Source organism: Dendropsophus ebraccatus, chromosome 9, assembly GCF_027789765.1.
Source record: "Dendropsophus ebraccatus isolate aDenEbr1 chromosome 9, aDenEbr1.pat, whole genome shotgun sequence".
NCBI lineage: Eukaryota > Metazoa > Chordata > Amphibia > Anura > Hylidae > Dendropsophus > Dendropsophus ebraccatus.
The window spans coordinates 94,976,170-94,998,670 of record NC_091462.1 but is presented as its reverse complement, the minus strand read 5'-3'; the positions used below and the strand labels follow the sequence as shown (position 1 = coordinate 94,998,670).

At 44.8% G+C, this 22,501-nt stretch overlaps 1 protein-coding gene and 1 non-coding gene across 4 annotated transcripts in view; one reads left to right on the top strand and one right to left on the bottom strand.

Moving 5' to 3' along the window:
* The window catches only part of TMEM184A (transmembrane protein 184A), a 35,617-nt gene extending 17,769 nt beyond the window's left edge, over positions 1-17,848 (top strand). For 2 of the 3 annotated variants that reach the window (XM_069982039.1, XM_069982040.1), the window contains exons 3-9: positions 2,077-2,242; positions 4,446-4,536; positions 4,615-4,690; positions 10,101-10,192; positions 11,360-11,529; positions 13,119-13,316; positions 16,362-17,847. In XM_069982039.1, coding sequence (XP_069838140.1) covers positions 2,077-2,242; positions 4,446-4,536; positions 4,615-4,690; positions 10,101-10,192; positions 11,360-11,529; positions 13,119-13,316; positions 16,362-16,609 — 1,041 coding nt within the window. In that variant the 3' untranslated portion in view covers positions 16,610-17,847. Of the gene's footprint in view, positions 1-2,076; positions 2,243-4,445; positions 4,537-4,614; positions 4,691-10,100; positions 10,193-11,359; positions 11,530-13,118; positions 13,317-16,361 lie in introns of all 3 variants that reach the window. The other variant, XM_069982041.1, reaches the window with a different exon arrangement.
* Positions 8,974-9,046, bottom strand: TRNAV-UAC (transfer RNA valine (anticodon UAC)). Its single transcript has one exon. It is a non-coding gene; the product is annotated as a tRNA-Val (tRNA).
* Positions 17,849-22,501: the final 4,653 nt, after the last annotated feature.

The window sequence follows — 22,501 nt, the reverse complement described above, 5'->3', positions numbered from 1 at the left end:
GAGGGAAGGATGGAGCGGTTCAGCCAGCCTCCCGAAGATTACATCACTGTCCCAAGATGGCGGAAGGGGGGTCGACACAAATCAGGTGAGTATAGTGTACTTCCGGGTCTAGCGTGGGCGGACACGGGAAAGGGGGCCATTCGCTAACATAACATACATTGCAAAGTTGTATAACTTTGTAATGTGTGTTATTTAGTGAATAATTTTGAAACACCGCACTACTCCTTTAATAGTCCTGTAGATACATTCCTGTACATTATTGGAAGGTCATGGCCCATCTTGTAGACACACTCTATACAATCTATGGACATGTGACACTCCATGTCCTATTTATAGGGGTTCACCACTTTAGCCTATGTCTAATTGTTAGAAGAGTCTCTTGATGATAAGCAGATCACAAACAGTCCTTCCAGCTAAACCCCCCAGTGATCAGCTGTGATCAGTGGAGAAACCTGGAAGTAAGTGTTCAGTTTCCCTGCAGCGCCACCACAGGGAAAATGTATTACACAGTGCCCTTTCATATCAATGTGTTTTTTTGTTTAATACATGACAGGATGGGTCGGAACTAGAAATGAGCGAACCTGGAGCATGCTCGAGTCGATCCGAGCCCGATCGTTCAGCATTTGATTAGCGGTGGCTGCTGAACTTGGATAAAGCCCTAAGACTATTTGATGGATATAGTCATTGGCTGTATCCATGTTTTCCAGACAACCTTAGAGCTTTATCCAAGTTCTGCAGCCACTGTTAATCAAATACCGAACGTTCGAGTTCAGGTTCGGATCGACTCGAACCCGAACCTGGTTCGCTCATCTCTAGTCGGAATGTTTTTTGGTCTAGGCTTGGGTGTTTAAACTCCAGCCTATCGGTAGAATGAACTGGGAGAAGCACACAGCCCAGCTTTTCTCTGTTTCGCTGTAAGAGACGATATCTATAGCCTTAGGGCCGGATTAGATGTAGCGATGTAGAGGGAGAAGCGAGAGCTGACCTGGATCAGCACTCGCTTCCTCTTCTTTTCCCACTTGTGGTCTGTGCTATTACACACACAAACATCGAGCGGGGGGTTGTGTGGGGAGGTGCGAGAGGGGCAGCCCAGATTATATTTAGATTGTCCTGGCTGCCCATTCAAGACAGTGCTGCCTCTCCTATTACGCTGGGTGATGGCGAGCGATAATAATGAGCCGATAATCGTTTGGTGTAATAGGACCCTTACTATACTTGGACTCAGTGTCCAAGAGCAACCTGGGGGTACAGACCCTCAGCCAAGCCCTTCTCCCAACTCTATATTGTGATCAGTGAGGGATCTGAACACCCAGATCCAACCAATCAAAAATTCTAACAAGTCAAAAGTTTTTTATTTATTTATTTTTTAAAATAATACTATTATTTAAACTGAAAAATAGTCCTGATATGGAACTAGTTATTATATAATATCCATGTTTTCCTATCCTGCATTCCATGAACATGTCACCCAGATGACGACATTACTCAGTGAGTTACTCATTTATCATCTATGTCACATGAGTTATTATGTTTACTATACCTTTTCCTTGCCATCATCTCTAACCAGTCACATTTTCCTTTCCATGATGGTACTAAGAGGGTGTTGGGGGAGGTTTAGAGATAATGGAGAATCCCACATGAGTTATTGAGTCATATCTGACATAATGTTAGATGTCTGCAGCTGCTGTGACTCATTGTCCGTATCCTCTAATCTCGAGCTGGGCATGTGCAGTAAGGCAGAGCTGCGCGGGTCCTGTGCTTTATAGCCTATTGCTCATATTGTCATACCTACAGCGATGTCTCCATCTGTCACTGGCCTAAAGGATATTTGTTCAGGGAAATGACCCTTGTACCATGTTTGCTGACAGCCTAGTGTCTCCCTCTTCTTGTTGGCCCAGGACAGGTATTGATCGGTCTGTACGCAGGTAGAGCACACCATACTGAACTCTAAACTGGCTGGGTCATCCCTGACACACCTTTTCCTGTACTGTAAACCTATAACCTGTGCTTAAGCGCTACCGAATCTGTTGGCGCTATACGAATAAATATTAATATTATTTGTATTCTATTTGACAGATCTATCTTCATCTCCGAAATTACACGATCCCGAATGAGCAGCGTTACATCATCCGGATCCTCTTCATCGTCCCCATTTACTCCTTTGACTCCTGGCTGAGTCTCTTGCTCATAGGCAATGACCAGTACTATGTGTATTTCGACTCGGTCAGGGATTGTTATGAAGGTGAGAAGTATAACAATATATAAAACTCATAACCTTATATATCATAACCGAAATGTTCATCCCTCCCCCCTCGCAATATGTTGAACCCTCGAAATTATGTTAACCCCACTCCCACAATACAACGCAAATATACATGTCTCACCGTCTTTACTATCTCGATTTACCGTACTGCAGTACCAGCCATTAATACGTTTATGATCTATTCTACAGGTGCCCATTCATGTTAATAAAAAGTTGTCCGAACATGTTGACTTTGACTGACTAATGTGTATGGGGACCCGCTGACTGTCTCCCTGCAGATAATGCCAGGGGAGAGAAGGGTCAGGCATGTTGGATTTAAACTGCCTGACCCTCCTGTCTCCACTAAGAATAGATGAACGTGTTTCAAGCCAAAAGGTCGATTATATCAGGGGAGTGATACCTGTCGACCGAATAACTGTTTGGCTGACAGCTATTGACTGTGTATGTCCGCCCTTAAGGGATTATCAAGGTTTTCAAGAAAAAACATTGCTGATTTCTTCCTGAGAAACTCTTGTTCTCAGTTTGTGTGTGCACAGTTTGCAGCACAGTTCCCTTAAAGGGGTAGTTCAGGAAATAAAAATCTTTCAAATCAACTGGTGCTAAAAAGTGCCAGAGATTTATAATTTACCTCTATTAAGGGTACGTTCACACCTACCAGATCCGCAGCGGATTTGACGCTGCAAGTTAGCAGCAAAATCCGCTGCGGATCCAGTACTGTGAATTTGAATGGGTCCCATACACGCAGCGGATCCGCTGTGTGTATGGGACCCGGCCCCTTTAACCCCCGCGCCGCCGCCCAAAAGCCTGCCCGCTGGCACCCCTGATCCACTGCAATACGGTACGGGTGAAGCTACCCTTAGGGTGCCTTCACACACACCTGATCCACAGCAGATCTGCAGCAGATTTGATGTGTGTGAAGCTACCCTTAAAATGAATGAGTGGCTATGCAGACAATGTAGTCCATCACTTGTGGTACTTCCAAATCTCCAAATTTTTATTCAGTCCATTTAAAACATGCTGCTATAAAATAGTACTCATGACGCCTCCATGTTTCAAGCGCTCCCGCTGGCTTTTACTCATGGCCTAGTCACATGCCGCACCAGACTTCCTCATAGAAGGAAGCGGCAGGTGAGATAATCAATCACACCTTGTGTACTGGCAAACTGAAGAACAGCATACTACATCTCCTAGTACAAATAGACTTAGGGTACAAACCCACACACCGTATACGCAGCAAATACGCAACAAATACGCAACAAATACGCAGCAAATACGCAGCAGTTTGATGGTGAAGATTTAATGCTGAGTTCAGTTATTTAGATCTAATCTGCTGCGTTTTTGTTGCGTATTTGTTGCGTTTTTTGCTGCGTATTCGCTGCGTATCGCAGCAGTAAATACGCTGTGTATACGGTGTGTGGGTTTATACCCTCAAAAGGTATCTGACTACAGCTTATAAATCATTGCATTCTACAAACCTAATATATAACATCTAGACTATAGCGTATACTTCAGAAACGACCAATGTGAACAGCAAAATTCTGAGAAAAAAAACACACACTTAAAGGGGTTATCCAGTGGGAAAAAAATTGTCTTCAAATCAACCGGTGTCAGAAAGTTATATAGATTTGTAATTTACTTCTATTTAAAAATCTTCAGTCTTCCAGTACTTATCAGCTGCTGTATGCCCTGCAGGAAGTGGTGTATTCTTTCCAGTCTGACACAGTGCTGTCTGCTGCCACCTCTGTCCATATCAGGAATTGTCCATAGCAGTATAAAACCTCCCCTGCTCTCCAGTCTGGAAAGAATACACCAGGACATACAGCAGCTGATAGGTACTGGAAGACTTGAGATTTTTTTAATAGAAGTAAATTACAAATCTCTGCCACTTTTTGACACCATTAGATTTGAAAGAAAAAAAAAAGCTGAACTACCCCTCTAAAGCCGACAATGTATGTTTCATATATAATATAATTTTTTTTTTTTTTTTTAAGAGGATTTCCCATCAGAGACCTAGATGGCACCATCACAGGATATAACCTATATGTCTAATCGGTGGGGGGCTTCCTGCCATTTTGAATAGTGCCATGTCCCACCTATACACCTACATCACAGCCGCAGCCAATGGCTGGCCTCGGTGCTCTTGCTCTCTGTTATCAGCCTATCTGTTCTTTGTATCCCGCAGCCTTTGTTATATACAGCTTCCTCAGCCTGTGCTTCGAGTATCTTGGAGGAGAGAGCGCCATAATGACAGAGATCCGTGGGAAGCCAGTCCAGTAAGTATCTCTTATACAGATGGATGATGTCATGTATGCTTCTCCTCCTGCTTCATCATTGGCTCATGTCTCCATCAGATCCAGCTGTTTCTATGGGACCTGCTGTCTCCAAGGCATGTCCTACTCCATTGGCTTCCTCCGATTTTGCAAACAGGTAAAATGACTTGTTATGCTGGAGCTGGGTTGGGGTTACTATAAATACACGATTCCTGGCAGTGAGAGCTGGGTTGTCCTGAGCCGGCAGCAAATGAGGCCATTATTATAAATTATAAGCAGCTTGGCCGCAGCTACGACGCTGTCTGTGGCATCTAAATGTATCTGGAGGTCAGAGAACCCTTCATATTCCAGTCTGCCTGCATGTAATACTACAAGGCTCCTGCAGGGGGCATAGTGCCAGAAATAACATTTCATTGCATTATATACTAGTACATCGGGGTCTCTAATACTTTTTGGGAAACTATTTCTTAACCAGTAGCCGCACACTGATAATCCCTGCAACATTCTGTGGCTATTGGGGAAGAAAATAGCCTTGTGGTTTTATCTGTATTCCAAATGTGAAAACCCAGCCTTACAGAGAATCCCCACTATCTAGTGGTATTAAGTAATCAATATTACAATCAGTATTCCACTTAAACATAACTTTTTCATACTTGTTATTATCTATTCAGTATTCTTCCCCCAGTTTTGAGCTGCTGCTTTCTGCTGAAAACACAAAAATCTGTGTGTGAGCTTTTCTCTCTGTCTCCCCCTCTCCTTCTGAGATGGCTGATGGAAACAAGTCCCTGACTGGCTGTATCTGCAACTTTGTAGCTTCTTTGTTATACTGGGGGGATAATCACAGTGAGTTCATCAGCAACTTGACCGCAGAATAATCCTCCCAGCATTACAATGAAGTTACAAAGTTGTAGATAAAGCCTGTCAGGGACTTGTTTACATCAGCTGTCTCAGAAGGGAGGGGGAGAGAAAAGCTCATACACAGATTTTTGTGTTTTCAGCAGAAAGCAGCAGTTCAGAACTGAGAGAAGGAGAATGAATAGATATAAGTATGGAAGAAATTGTTAGTCTCACAAGGGGCAGCAACATATGAAAAGCTATGTTTGAGCAGGATATCCCTTAATATAGCGCCAGCATGTTCTGTAGCACTTTACTATTGGGGACTTACCAATCCAACTCATAATAGGGCATGCTGAAAGAAAGATGGATGGCATGTTCTGAGGGGGGATAAGCAGGTGTCTGTCAGGGGTTAACCTCCACCTTCCTAATAATAACACATGCACACTCATATATATGGGGGGGGGGAGGCTGGTAGGAAGGATAGCTGTCAGCTCAGTAAGTATATAGATGCAGTTACACTCTAAATAGAATGGGAAGAGTGGCACAAGAGGTGATGGTGCTGACAGTGGCGGAACTACCACCGTAGCAGCAGTAGCTGCTGCTACGGGGCCCGGCTCATCAAGGGGCCCGGCAGTGGGGACTGCCTGTGTGATGTCCCCTGGTTAGCTACTGTCAGGACATTTGTCCTGACACTAGCTAACCAGGGGAAAACGATGTTTGTAGAAATGCTGGGCAAGCATTCACCAGCAGGGGGCGGCATCGCAAAGTACGGGGGGAGAGAGGGAGACTAGCCTGTCAGCTGCTTCACGGAAGAACATCCTGTGAGGTAGGATAACCTCTGACCCCTAGCACTCTCCCGCCGGACCTCGGAGAGATAGTGACAGCTCCCTCCTCCTCCTCATGTAAGTGTAAACTGTCTCTGATAAGAGAGGTGTATGTGTGTGTGTTTTATTTCTACAGGAGCGGTGACATTATAGGACTACAACTCCTAATGTGGTCTGTCTGCTGTCTATGCCCCCCTCCCCCAAAGACACAGACACACCACACTGGGAGTTGTAGTCCTACACTGTCTATATAGAAAGCAGCCCTGTGACTGCAGCTCCTGTAGGACTAAAAAAAACTCATTATGCATAGTAATAGTAGTGCCAGGCTGGATATATATATATAATGTATACACACAGTGCAGTGCCAGGCTGCATCATGTATATGTGTGTATGTGTGTATATATATATATATATATATATATATATATATATATATATATATATATATATATATATATATACATACAGTAGCAGGCTGGAGAAATATAAATATATACATACAGTAGCAGGCTGGCAGGTAGGCAGGCAGTTACAGAATGGAGGTGTCTGGTGTGGCAGTGTTATCCAGTCACAGTGTGGTGGTATTGGTCAGGTCTGGTGTGGCAATGTTATCCAGTCACAGTATGGCGGTATTGGTCAGGTCTGGTATAGCAGTGTTATCCAGTCACAGTATGGCGGTATTGGTCAGGTCTGGTGTGGTGGTGTTATCCAGTCACAGTATGGCGGTATTGGTCAGGTCTGGTGTGGTGGTGTTATCCAGTCACAGTATGGCGGTATTGGTCAGGTCTGGTATGGCAGTGTTATCCAGTCACAGTATGACAGTATTGGTCAAGTGTGGTGTGGTATGGCGGTATTGGTCAGGTCTGGTATGGCAGTGTTATCCAGTCACAGTATGGCGGTATTGGTCAGGTCTGGTGTGGTGGAGTTATCCAGTAACAGTATGGCGGTATTGGTCAGGTCTGGTATGGCAGCCTTATCCAGTCACAGTATGGCGGTATTGGTCAGGTCTGGTATAGCGGTGTTATCCAGTCACAGTATGGCGGTATTGCTCAGGTCTGGTATAGCAGTGTTATCCAGTCACAGTATTGTGGTATTGGTCAGGTCTGGTATGGCAGTGTTATCCAGTCACAGTATGGCGGTATTGGTCAGGTCTGGTATGGTGCAGTTATCCAGTCACAGCGTGGTGGTATTGGTCAGGTCTGCTATGGCAGCGTTATCCAGTCTGAGTATGGCGGTATTGGTCAGGTCTGGTATGGCAGTGTTATCCAGTTACAGTATGGCGGTATTGGTCAGGTCTGGTATGGAGGTGTTATCCAGTCACAGTATGGCGGTATTGGTCAGGTCTGGTATGGTGCTGTTATCCAGTCACAGTATGGCGCTATTGGTCAGGTCTTATGTGGGGATGTTATCCAGTCACAGTGTGGTGGTATTGGTCAGGTCTGGTATGGCAGTGTTATCCAGTCACAGTATGGCGGTATTGGTCAGGTCTGGTATGGCAGTGTTATACAGTCACAGTATGGTGGTATTGGTGAGGTCTGGTATGGTGCAGTTATCCAGTCACAGTATGGTGGTATTGGTCAGGTCTGCTATGGCAGCGTTATCCAGTCTGAGTATGGCGGTATTAGTCAGGTCTGGTATGGCAGTGTTATCCAGTTACAGTATGGCGGTATTGGTCAGGTCTGGTATGGAGGTGTTATCCAGTCACAGTATGGCGGTATTGGTAAGGTCTGGTATGGTGCTGTTATCCAGTCACAGTATGGCGCTATTGGTCAGGTCTTATGTGGGGATGTTATCCAGTCACAGTATGGTGGTATTGGTCAGGTCTGGTATGACAGTGTTATCCAGTCACAGTATGGCAGTATTGGTCAGGTCTGGTATGGCAGTGTTACCCAGTCACAGTATGGTGGTATTAGTCAGGTCTGGTATGGCGGTGTTATCCGGTCACAGTATGGTGGTATTGGTCAGGTCTGGTATGGCGGTGTTATCCAGTCACAGTGTGGTGGTATTGGTCAGGTCTGGTATGGCGGTGTTATCCAGTCACAGTATGGCGGTATTAGTCAGGTCTGGTATGGCAGTGTTATCTAGTTAAGCAGTTAAAAACTATGTAGAGAAAAAATTCAGACAGTGCATGTGGCCGAAACCATGCGTCCATTTCTTCCCCTGTAGCCTAGAGGGGGGAGGGGGGGCCCCCATCGGAAAGTTTGCTATGGGGCCCAGCCATTTCTAGTTACGCCCCTGGGTGCTGATATGGTACAGGGGTCCCATTTATTGTATGTGCAATGTGGGATATAATAAAGCTGCATGAAGCTGTCACCAGCCAGTATCTCAGCCAGCAGCGATGCAACAAGGGTAAATCATTTAGATCAGTGTGGAGCGGAGATATCTGTAAGCAGCTTGTGCACAGTGGCCGCACCATGTTAGAGGCCTCAATCATACTAACCCTATCATTAAACCTATAACTAGTGAGGGATTCCAGAGCAGGACAGTCAGCGGTGACTCAGCACAGCAATGCCCGTTCCCAGGACCATAACGCCAGTGTAAGGGGTCCTCAGAAAACCAGTGCACATAAGGCCGTTATCTATAGTCACTACCGCTACTGTCCACTAGGTGGAATCTGCCTCCTTGCTATAGACGAGTCCACTGACTATATAAATACCAGTTTGCTTCAGATAAACTTCTGGTGTAACTAGATTTATGGGGAAATGACCTTTTATGAGCAATCTGCTTCATATATAAATTTTTTTACTTATTATGGAAGTAAAGAAGAAGGGAGAAAAAGTGGTTCCACTGGGGCTCGAACCCAGGACCTTCTGCGTGTAAAGCAGACGTGATAACCACTACACTATGGAACCAGCTGATGAAGCTGCTCTTTTGGGTTAGTCTTGTCACTTATTCAGGGGTTTGTATAGTACGTTTAGATCTGTACAATCAGTGAGAGTGATATCTATCCGGGAGAGCAGGTCGGCAAGGTGAAGCATCACTTGATGTCTATTGCATCCTGCATAGTTATACATTCTCTTTGTAGTGGTTCTTAGCTCTAGCTCAGTAGTACCCCCCTTTAATTTCTGGTGCCTCCACTGTAGGCAAAGCTTTGGCTGTAGGGAGGCATGATGGGAGTTGTAGTCTTACAACAACTGGAGGTCTAGCTAATAAAAAGAGTGTATTGTTACATCCAGATGTCGAAATTATTTAAAGGGGCACTCCAGTGATTTTTTTTTTTTAATCAACTGGTGTCAGAAAGATTTGTAATTTTCGTCTATTCAAAAATCTTAAATCTTCCCATACTTATCAGCTGCTGTATGTCCTGCAGGAAGTGTTTTTTTTCCCTTCTAGTCTGACACTGTGCTCTCTGCTGCCATCTCTGGCTGAGACAGGTACTGTCTGGAGCAGCAGCAAATCCCCATAGAAAATCTCTCCTGCTCTAGACAGTTCCTGACATGGACAGAGGTGGCAGCAGAGAGCACTGTGTCAGACTGGAAAGAATACACCACTTCCTGCAGGACATACAGCAGCTCTTAAATATGGGAAGACTGAAGATTTTTAAATATTTTTAGGTTGTAAAGATTTAAGGAAGAAAAAAAAAAAAGATTTTCACCGGAGTACCCCTTTAACCCCATGTGCTGTAAAGAGAAATTCTACCCAAATAATATTTCTCCCTATTCCAACATATAGACATGTATGCTCAACTTGGCTGAGCGTGCATGCATTTTATATGGGGATAGGGGAGAAAGCTGCTGCCAGACACCTCTTCCCCAAAACAATAGGAACCTGCAGCTTGTATTTCAGCATGCCTGATCTTTCTTCCACTATCGAGAGAGTCAGACTATGCCTATTGTGTATGAGCCAATATGCTGTAGGAAATTACATATATACATTGGATATTATGAGGTTGAACTATTTTGACAGGCGACCCTGCAGTTCTGCATAGTGAAGCCCATCATGGCTGTCGTCACAATAATCCTACAAGCCTTTGGGAAATACCACGATGGGGATTTCAAGTGAGTGATTCTTGCGTGGCATTTTTACTTTTAAGAAAAAAATTTAAAATGTGGATTTATTTAAAGGAGAGTTATCAAACTTAAAGGGTTATTCCCATCTGAAAATAAATAAACCTTTGACATGTACACCAGCACTACAGGGGACGCACACCAGCACTACATGGGACGCACACCAGCACTACAGGGGACGCAAACCAGCACTACAGGGGACGCACACCAGCACTACAGGGGACGCACACCAGCACTACAGGGGACGCACACCAGCACTACAGGGGACGCACACCAGCACTACATGGGACGCACACCAGCACTACAGGGGACGCACACCAGCACTACAGGGGACGCACACCAGCACTACAGGGGACGCACACCAGCACTACATGAGACGCACACCAGCACTACATGGGACGCACACCAGCACTACATGGGACGCACACCAGCACTACAGGGGACGCACACCAGCACTACATGGGACGCACACCAGCACTACAGGGGACGCACACCAGCACTACATGGGACGCACACCTGCACTACAGGGGACGCACACCTGCACTACAGGGGACGCACACCTGCACTACAGGGGACGCACACCTGCACTACAGGGGACGCACACCAGCACTACAGGGGACGCACACCAGCACTACATGGGACGCACACCAGCACTACAGCCTATTCCTTCCTATTGGTGGGGATCTAAAGGTCAACACCCCCCCACCCCCAATGATAAGGCTTCCCTCATCTATGTGGGTGTCGGTGTACACACATACCTAAATATATATCTACTGTATGCAGACACTTTTCAAAGAGAAAACCTTATGAGAAATTTTACCACTTTTTGAGAACTTTTGATAAATTTTTATTTCTTATAGTGTTTTATTATTTGCAAATGAAGTAATTGTTATAACACTGGTATATGAGATCGTTGTCTCCTATTAGATTTCAATGTATGGCTTCTGGACTCTTAACTCCTCACATTCCAGTGTAGAAATCACCATGTGACAAGCTGTCCTTTAGTTGGTAACACTATATTAAGCTGGTGCCACCTACAGGCAAGTGGTTGAATTGCACACCATGTAACTCTCCCGATTCTTAGTCATTCTCTTTGTATCTTACTATGTTACTTTGTTACATATGATGCTGAAATGTTGTCTGATCTTGTCTTTGCAGTGTTCAGAGTGGTTACCTGTACATCACAATTATATATAACTTTTCGGTCAGCCTCGCCCTCTACGCCTTGTTTCTCTTCTACTTTGCCACCAAGGAGCTGCTGCACCCCTTTGAGCCCGTATTGAAGTTCCTTACCATTAAAGCAGTCATCTTTCTGTCATTCTGGCAAGGTCGGTACATCGGACCCAATAATGCATCATTTTTTCACTAATAAGAGACATAATCTCACATAAGGACCATGGGGGAGATTTATCAAACATGGTGTAAAGTGAAACTGTCTCAGTTGCCCCTAGCAACCAATCAGATTCCACTTTTCATTTTCTAAAGAGTCTGTGAGGAATGAAAGGTGGAATCTGATTGGTTGCTAGGGGCAACTGAGCCAGTTTCACTTTACACCATGTTTGATAAATCTCCCCCATGTATCTATACGTATGAGTTGGTGGACTATGACAACACTTACTGTGGAAACTCATAGATAGCTGTTAGGACAAGGATACACATGGTCCTATTTATATATCTTCCATAATGCAGAAAAATGCTTTTATTCTCTGGTGCAATATGTCAAATAGGAGTTCCCAAGCCCATAAGTGCACAACACTGAGGGCTTGAATAGGTCCTCACTCCCCCTCCCATCCCTGTCCCTGCTTGACTAAGTGTCAGGGTTCATCCTCCAAATCTTGTTTGTGGGCTGTGCATCTGAACTGTGCACAGGTATGAGATCTGGAAGCAGGACTCACCTTCCAGCTGACTGTCAATCAAGCAGGAACAGGGATGGGAAGGGGAGCGAGTAGGTATTACTGCTTAGGGGCTTAGAAAATCTTCTCTTTGGACCAGAGAATAAAAACATTTTTATATGTTATGGAAGCTGAATATATGAAAGATACCATGTGTACCATTGGTATGAGAGATTGGACTTTAAAACTACTACTACAAACATAGTCAACTACTACTACCAACATCCTCTACATTTAATCAAGCATGGCAGATGGGTAACACTCATGGCAAAACTGTCTTTCATCAGCTGTCAGCCGCGCATCACCTATGCAAAGGTTTTTAAACATGTTGAAAGACAGCGATCCACTGACCAGCGAATGTTTGCTCCCTCCCCAGCTAAAGGCTGTCTCTATTACACAAGACGATATTTGCCTGATTGGGAAGGTATATCGCTCAGTGTAATAGAGCCTTAAAGGAAATCTGTCAGTAGGTTTATACTGCCTTAAATGAGGGTAGCATAAACAAGTGACATAAATGCTTACATCCCATTGTATTACTTATTCTGTTATTATTATCATTCTGTTCAACAGTTCTCCTGATATGCAGGAGAATGGTCTTTATGCCGCACCACTCCCTCCACCGTCCAGCTGCTGACTGCCTATACACAGCATGGATAGATAACTGCCAATCAGCAGCTGGTGGGCAGAGTGTGCTGGAGCTCATGAATATCCAGGACTATTGAAAACACACCCACACGAATATCCAGGACTACTTATTGTTAATGGTATTTATGGGGATATCTCTGAATCAGTTGCACAGAGCAATGTAAGTGATACATCATTCTGCTCAGCTTCTCTGTCACTAGTTTATGCTACGCCTAGATAGGACAGCCTAAACCTACTGACAGAATCTCTTTAAAGTGCAATGCACAAAAAAAGCACTGGAGAGAATCCTCCCATTTACCTCCAGTATCAGCCATAATATAAATGATCAGCTTTTTATTATCTGCTCAGCCTTCTTACCGTGTGTTACTGTTTTCATGTAGGAATGCTCCTGGCGATACTGGAAAGATGTGGTGCAATTCCTGAGGTACAGATCATCAATGGTAACACGGTTGGCGCAGGGACAGTAGCGGCCGGCTATCAGAACTTCATCATCTGCATTGAAATGCTGTTTGCGGCCATTGCTCTGCGCTACGCCTTCACCTGCCAGGTTTACCGGGAGAAAAAAGAGAACTCAACAGGTAATGTCCTATTAGTACTGGTACCTAATATAGTGGAGTGCACAAGGCTCCTCAGGGGTCACACGGCTGCAGCAAGAGAACAGGTTTACTACGTAAAGTTCACTTCACTGGATACTTGGCATCAGTAGCGGTCTTTGGCACCAAGCACCCCAAGCAATCGCTTGGGGCCCCCAACATCCAGGGGGCCAACACGCCCCGCTCTCGTAATGAGCGCTCATAGTTACATGCAGCAGCACTGACAGGGTGGGAGCCATTGTCTCCCTTCCTGTCAGTCACTCTTGTGGCCGCAGAAAGTGTTTTCCCTGCAGTCACAAGTGGCCACTTTGTCCTTGTGGGGGGTCTATATAAATGGGGGGAGCACACAGGGGGCTATATATCACTGGGGGAGCACACAGGGGGGCTATAGACTACTGGGGCTTCACAGAGGGGTCTATATACTAATTGGGGCAGCAGAATGGGGTCTATATACAACTGGGGGGCACACAGGAGGTCTATATCCAAGTAGGGGAGCACAAAGGGGGGCTATATACTACTGGGGGAGCACAAAGGGGGTCTATATACAACTGGTGGGGCACACAGGGGGTCTATATACTACAGGTGGGGCACACAGGGGGTCTATATACTACTGGGGGGACATACAGGGGTCTATATACTACTGGTGAGGCACACAGGGGGTCTATATACTGCTGGGGGCAGCACACAGGGGGGCTATATATAACTGGGGGAGCACACAGGGGTCTGTATACTACTGGAGGAAGCACACAAGGGGTCTATATACTGCTGGAGAAGCACACAGGGGTCTATATAATACTAGGAGAGCACACAGGGGTCTATATAATACTGGTGGGGCACACAGGGTCTATATACTACTGGGGGAACCACACAGGGGGTTTATATACTACTGGAGGAGCACACAGGGGTCTATATCCAAGTGGGGGAGCACACAGGAGGTCTATATCCAAGTGAAGGAGCACACAGGGGGGCTAAATACCACTGAGGGAGCACACAGGAGGGCTATATACAAGTGGGAAGCACACAGGGGATCTATATACTAGTGGGGGAGCACACAGGAGGTATATACAACTGGGGGAGCACACAGGGGGTACATACAACTGGGAGCAGCACACAGGGGGTACATACGACTGGGGGCAGCAAACAGGGGGTCTATATACAACTGGGGCACCACACAGGGGGTCTATATACAACTGGGGCAGCACAAAGGGGCTCCATATACAACAGGGGCAGCACACAGGGGGTCCATATACATAACTGGAGGAACACACAGGGGTCTATATACTACTGGGGAACGCACACAAGGGGTATATACTACTGGCGGCAGCGCACAAGGGGTATATACTACTGGCGGTAGTGCACAAGGGGTATATAATATATAATACTGGGGGCAGCAAACAGCAATCTATTGTTGTGGAGAGCATGTTGAGAGGGGGGGGGGACCCAGACATAACTTCGCTTGGGGCCCCAGAAATGCCAAGACCGCCCCTGCTTGGCATCACATCTTTGGGTCTTTCAAAGCCTGAGGGGGTAATATGATTCTTTCTGGAGGTCACCAGCTAGCATAGGGAGTGTTATAGGCCAGGCAGTGCTCTCTCTAAAAGAAAAAGCACCATCCGTAGACAGTTGTATTGATGAGAGGTAGGAATTAGAGATGAGCGAACCTGGAGCATGCTCGAGTCGATCCGAACCCAAAGTTTCAGGATTTGATTAGCGGTGGCTGCTGAAGTTGGATAAAGCCCTAAGGCTATGTGGAAATCATGGATATAGTCATTGGCTGTATCCATGTTTTCCAGACAACCTTAGAGCTTTATCCAAGTTCAGCAGCCCCAGCTAATCAAATACCGAACGTTCGGGTTCGGATGGACTCGAACCCGAACCCGGTTCGCTCATCTCTAGTAGGAATTTCAAAGCAGATGTTTACTAAATTTTGGAGTAGATGCTGATTTGGCTGGTAATCATGAGGCTTTTTAAAGGGGTTATTTATTTATTAATTTTTTTCAAATCAACTGGTGTTAAAGGAGAAATCTGGTGAAAATTTCTATAAAAGTATTGTATTGCCCCCGAAAAGTTATACAAATCACCAATATACACTTATGGGAAATGCTTATAAAGTGTTTTTTTTCCCTTAACTTACTACTGCATCAAGGCTTCACTTCCTGGATAACATGGTGATGTCACTTCCTGGATAACATGGTGATGTCACTTCCTGGATAACATGGTGATGTCACAACGCGACTCCCAGAGCTGTGCGGGCTGTGGCTGCTGGAGAGGATGATGGCAGAGGGATGCTCTGTGTCCCTCCAGTGCCCTGTGTCCCTCAGTGTCCCCCTGCCATCATCCTCTCCAGCAGCCACAGCCCGCACAGCTCTGGGAGTCAGGTCATGACATCACCATTTTATCCAGGAAGTGACATCACCATATTATCCAGGAAGTGGAGCCTTAGTGCAGTAGTAACTGCAGGGAAAAAACAAATTATAAGCATTTCCCGTATAAGTGTATATTGGTGATTTGTATAACTTTTGGGGGGCAATACACTGCTTTTTATAAAAAACTTTTGCCAGACTTCTCCTTTACATTATCCAGATTTGTAAATTCTTCTTTTTAAAAATGTCAAGTCTTCCAGTACTTATCAGCTGCTGTATGTCCTGCAGGAAGTAGTGTATTCTTTCCAGTCTGACACAGTGCTCTCTGCTGCCACCTCTGTCCATGTCAGGAACTGTCCAGAGCAGTAGCAAATCCTCATAGAAAACCTCTCCTGCTCTGGACAATTCCTGTCAGGAGAGCGCTGTGTCATACTGGAAAGAACACACAACTTCCTGCATGACATACTGCAGCTGATAAGTACCCCTTTAAGTGATTTAAGACTGGTAGTCCCAAGTCTCTTTAAGTGGCTTCAAAGAGCCATAAGACACCCTAAACCTTGGCTGTGTCTTCAAGGAAAGGCATTGCCGCCTTGATCCTTTAGGGTTAAAAAAAAAAAAAAAAAGCATAAACTTTCTATTACATTGATTTTTTTTTTTTTAATTACAGCAAATGTGGCCCCAATGCAGAGCATTTCCAGTGGTTTAAAAGAGACCATGAGCCCCCATGACATTGTGCAGGACGCCATCCACAACTTCTCTCCAGCGTACCAACAGTACACCCAGCAGTCCATGCAGGACACGGAGCAGAAATCACAAGGACAGAACGGCAACGCAGTCGCCAGCAACGGACATTCGGGCAAGAAAAAGAAGCAGAACGAGAAGATGATGCTCATTGTATCCGATGATGAACTCTAGGACTCAAGAGGGGGAAAACCAAGAGGTTCAACCAAAACTTTGAGTTCCCGGGCCAGTGACTATAGCTGCTTTTGTTTACCAATGTTTCTGACCAGTGGGTGTCTTAAAGGACCCATTCGATTCATAGGATCGGCGTTCACCCCAAAGATTGTCCAGAAACTCTTGTATAAAGTGTATTGGTCTGCATCAGGTCATGACCTTGCCAAGGATGGAGCTACTTGATTCTACGTATTATCCTCCTTAGCCAAACGTCTTCTGTTTGTTGTATTGTATTTGTGCAGAGTCCATAGATCCTTTTATATTGTTTTTACGTCGTCTAGTGTTTTTTTTTTTTTTGTAATAATTTTGACATGATGCCAAATTTTTTTTTTAATCGATTCTCGTTAATCGCTCTCTCTGCAATCCCAATGCAAAAAGCAGAAACCCACCGCGGCCTAATCTGCGTATTTCCAGAGTCCAAGGTCAGTGTGGCGGCCAGTCCAGTCTCCTCTTCATTAAGAGTTTACATTGATATTCTTCTCACACGCAATAATAACAGATGCAGAATAAAAATGGGACAATGCGTCAAAGTCATTTCAAATCATACGGTGCGTGTGCTGCCGGCCCCTTCCTTCCTGAAGATTGATGGAATCGCTTTGTGGACAACCTTGTGGATTTCTGAAACCGTTTTGTCTCCTGGATTATCGCAGGACGATTGATCGGATGGGATTTTCTGTAAATTTCCAAAAGGCTACAGGAGTTCATTAAAGATGTGGATCCAGAAAAAATAGAAGTCAATGACTTGTGATTTTGTGTATATGTTGGGAGTCATGGCTCCTGGGTGCATTGTGAAATAGCGAGGGAGCAGAAGTGTGTTCATACTGATGAGAATTATGCCATGTATATCACAAAGGTTTAAAGTGTCACTGTCGTTTTAATTTATTTATTTTTTTTGCACAAATCAATAAGAAACTTTGTAATTGGGTTTATTAGCCGAAAAATGCATTTTTATCATGAAAAAGCAGTTTCTCCCTCTGTCTCCATGGTTTTCTATGGAAAGGAGAGGGGTGGAGCGAGATGAGGCACCAAAACAGAACAACAAAGAGTTAATTTACAGCTACATCACCGGGCTATCTCCTCTGAAGTCAGCACTGACCTCTCTGAATACTGGCTTTCACACAGCTCCCACTGTAAAATCCTTTATTCTCTGCTGGCGACTAATCTCCCTCTTCCCCTCTCCATAGGTTACACAGGGCTCAGAATTCCTGATAATGAGCAGTGAATGAGAAAGAGGAGGGGGGGGGACCTGGGGAAAGTCTTTTTGAATGTAGATAATGGCATATTTGCCTAATAAACCCAATTACAAAGTTTCTTAAAATCGCTTGGACTATTAATTTCTGCAAAAAAAAAAAAAAAAAAAAAAGAGAAAAGAAATAAAACGACAGTGACACTTTAAGTTTACACCAGCACATACACTGACCACTGCCATCGCTCAGGCCATACCAACACGGATCAGCGATACAGACCCCATAAGCACTCCTCACCTCACATACATCTATGGATGGGGGAGGCTAGAGATTGGGTTATCATTCATGTACATGTCTAGTCCCTTCATGGTCAAGGAGAGTCAAGAAAAATATAGTATTGTTGAAGCACAGTCAATGAACATGGTAAGCTGGCCGCACAAATTAGTTTATTATTAAAAGGGTACCCTGGCAAAAAAAAAAAAAAAATTAAAGGTGTAGTTCACCAAAAATTTTCTTTCCAATCAGCTGGTGCCAGAGATTTGTAATTTACTTCTACTAAAAAATCTCAAGTCTTCTAGTACTTATCAGCTGCTGCATGTCCTGCAGGAAGTGGAGTATTCTTTCCAGTCTGGATAGCAGGAGAGGTGTTTGTTTTTCAGGGTTGCTACTGCTCTCGACACAGGTGTCAGACTTTTAACAAACCCCTTTAAATCAACTGGTTTCTGAAAGTTATACAGATTTGTAATTTACTTTAAAATCTTCCAGTACTTATCAGCTGCTGTATGTCCTGCTGGAAGTGGTGTATTCTTTCCAATCTGATGCAGTGCTCTCTGCTGCCTCCTCTGTCCATGTCAGGAACTGTCCAGAGCAGGAGGAGCAAATCCTAATATAAAACTTCTCCTGCTCTGGACAGTTCCTGACATGGCCTGAGGTGTCAGACTGGAAAGAATACACCACTTCCTGCAGGACATACAGCAACTGATAAGTACTGGAAGATATGAGATTTTTAAATAGAAAGTAAATTACAGATCCATATAACTTTCTGACACCAGCTGATATAAAAAGATATGGTTAAGTTACCTTTTAACCAAATTCATCAATTTTAGCGTGACCGTTCACCCATCTAATGTGTATGGTGGCACCCTCAAATATTTGCTGTATAAGAAAAGGGCGGGTCAGCTCATATTCATTATGTCTGATCCTTTACCTGAGCTATTCGGCACTGGCTCCTTTGTGATGAATAAGGATTATGGAGACAGCAGTTTGGAGGGGATAGTATGGACCCTGTAAAATGGGGCTATTATAATCGTAACAGATAGATATCACTGTGTAATAGGGCTACAGCTTAGCTGACGAACGAGCAAATGGTAAAGTGACATTGTACCCACAATCTGCCCCCCACAAACCACTTGTACCTTCGGATAGCTGCTTTTAATCCAAGATCTGTCCTGGGGTCCGTTCGGCAGGTGATGCAGTTATTGTCCTAAAAAACAACTTTTAAACTTGCAGCTCTGTGTCAAATTGGCATGGCCTAGAGTGTCTGTGCCCTAGGATTGCGACATCCCTCCTCCCTGCCCTCTTCACCATTTTGTCAGAACATTGCACAGGTGCCTTAACGATCCAGCTCATATGCAGTGTTCACACAGCTGATGAATAGGAGAAATTGTTCCAGGGGCGTTCCTAATAATGAGGAGGGTGGGGAGGAGGGACAGAGGGGTGTCGCAAGGTACTAGGACATGGGTACTCTAGGTTACGCTAATTTGACACAGGGCTGCAAGTTTAAAAGTTGTTTTTTAGCACAATAACCGCATCACCTGCCAAACGGACCCCAGGACAGATCTTGGATTAAAGGCAGCTATCCGAAGGTACAAGTGGTTTGGGGGGGGGGGACGCCCGTCTTCTGTATCCTCTGCAGACAATTCCTCTTTTGTTAAAGCATTCAGATTACCTCAAACTACAATCTGCCTTTGTTCAATTTTTGTGGAGAAAGAAGAGACCCAGAATTGCATATACTAAGCTTGCCTTACCAAAATCCCAAGGGGGACTACAATTACCCTTACTTAGGGGCTATAATTTGGCTGCATTGATGCGACATGCCAGGGATTGGCTACACGAGACCAGGTTCTTCTCTAACTTGCCTTTAGAACAGGCCCTGGCAGGGAAACACAGCTTGGGCGGGATATTACATCACAAATTTTCGGAATTACCCCCCCATGTAAAATCTAGCATGCTCTTGCGGGACACCATCCAAGCGTGGAAGGCAATACGCAAACTAAATGGACTCCCATATTGCTTATCTAAATTTATGCCCTTGAGACACAATAGCCTTCTTCCACGGAGTAGTCAGGAGACTATATTGTCTCAATGGGGACCAAGGGGAATTAAGATCCCGGGGGACATGCTGAAACGAGACACAGGTAGTTTTGAGTCATGGGAGGTTCTTTGTTCTAAATATACTCTAGCCCCCCAGGGTTTTCTAATATACGCTCAGGTAAAGAGCCTTTGCAACTCCAGAGTACAGGGATTGGACGTCCAAAATGATTTTGATGATATCATGGACTCAGGCCAAATAGCGGCTTCTATTTCTTCCATTTACCCAGTCATCAGGACACAGCTGTTACGTAAGGAAAGAGATGAGGCATTTCAAAAGTGGGCTAGAGGCTTAGCTGACGAGCACTTACCTGAAGGAATATTGCGGGGCCGCACTCCTGTTCTTATTATTCACACGTTCCTTTTGGTGGTTAAGAAATGCTTACTTCGTCACTGGTTGGACGCCTCCACACCCACCATGAGGGAAATTACGGACACTATGTCCCATATACTTCATATGGACCGAATAGAAAAAACGAAAATGGAGGGTCTTTATTGAACAGCAATTTACACCTATGGAGATAGAACAACTAATGACGACTTTTAGATGCACGGAATGGTACAAGAAGGAGGAGCTTAAAAACACACTAGGCAAACTACAATCTGATAGACGGCTGACTCATTGGCCACTTTCTTGGGACGAGAGGGGAAGGGAGTGGGGGGGGGGGTCCTGTTAGGGGTTTTTTGGTTTGGGTTAGGGGTTTTGGGTAGAAAATTTATAGTGGATGTATATATTGTTTTCTGATGATGCTGGCTACGTATCCCCTGTCGGGCATGGAATGGACTTTGTTCCTGTGACAATCGAGGAGAATCTGTATCTACGTTACTATCCCCCTGTTTTCTTTTATGGCCTTTTGTAGGGCCCGATGTACAGTGTCATTCTATCTGTATGATATGGCATCTATTCTGTCTTAGACAATAAAATGTTTTTTTTATAAAAAAAAAAAAAAAAGTTGGGGCTCTAAAACCAAAGGTGTAACATGCTGCTCCACCAAACTCTGTATATAGGGAGGTATCCCCCCCCCCCCCTTAGAATATCTCTGTGCAGGTCATGTATGATGAGCAAGAAGAAATTCCAGTATATAGTAAAACTTCACATAGAATTAAAAAAATAAAGTGATGTCACTATGTTTGCGGTTTAGAGGCCTAAGCTGGTGCTCATGGTATGGATCAATTTTCCTAATGCAAGCATACAAGTACCTGGGCCATCTACCACCGGTATCAGCTGTCACCCGCTAGCAGAGATACACGGGATTTCACAACCAATTGAAATCAACACTCTGCAAACTGAGACGCTGAAATGGCTGATTCAGCAAAAGCCATAGCAGACGGAGAATGGCTATGGGCCCCAGTTGGTGGAAGTGACAGTAGTTACAGCTGATGTGGAAATGTAAATAGGGAAGCTGGACTGGAACTTGGCGTCATTCCTTCTCATTCTGACAACTTTCTCTGCCGCTCAGCTGTGTCTATACATCCCATAGACTTGTATAGGGCAACCCTGCTCCGTACACCTGTATCCCACCAGTGTGGAGACATGTAAGACAGTGACTAGTAAACACTTATAGCTGCAAAGCCACTAAGCGAGCAGTTTAAAGGGGTTTTCCAGCGCTACAAAAACATGAACTGAACTGAATGGAGCTTAGTTGCAAACCATACCTGAACAGGAGACAAGAGTGGTGCTGTCTCTGGAAGAAAGTGGCCATGTTTTTGTAGCTCTGGATAACCCCTTTAAAGGGGTTATCCAGGGCTACAAAAACATGGCCATGGCCACTCCCCCCCCCCCCTCTCTTGTCTCCAGATTGGGTGGGGTTTCAAACTCACTTCCATTGAAGTAAATGGCAAACCACACCTGAACTAGAGACAAGAGAGGGGGAAAAGTGGCCATGTTTTTGTAGCGCTGGATAACCCCTTTAAGGATCCGTTGCGTATGCAGGCAGTAGAGTTCTACTGGATTTGAAAAGGAGAAATCTCTGGATTTGAAAAGGAGAAATCTCAGGCTTTCCTTTATGACCAGATCTGTTCATAGTCTGTTTCTGGCTTTGGCTTCAAATCTTTGACACATATCTGTCAGATGATCTTTCTGTGGAAATGAACCCTTAACTAATAGTTGTGTGTAGAATAATAAAATTCTGTCCTTCCAAGTGTCAGAGGCTAGGCTGAGCTGCAGCATGCAAGCCACATTCGGTCCCCTCCTGCAAGATTGATGAACAAGCCTCAATGCAAAAAGCCAAGCCCTGTTATATCATTCATATGGAGCAAGGAGGGGTGGGGGAGGGAGGTGGTGTGCATGCGGCAG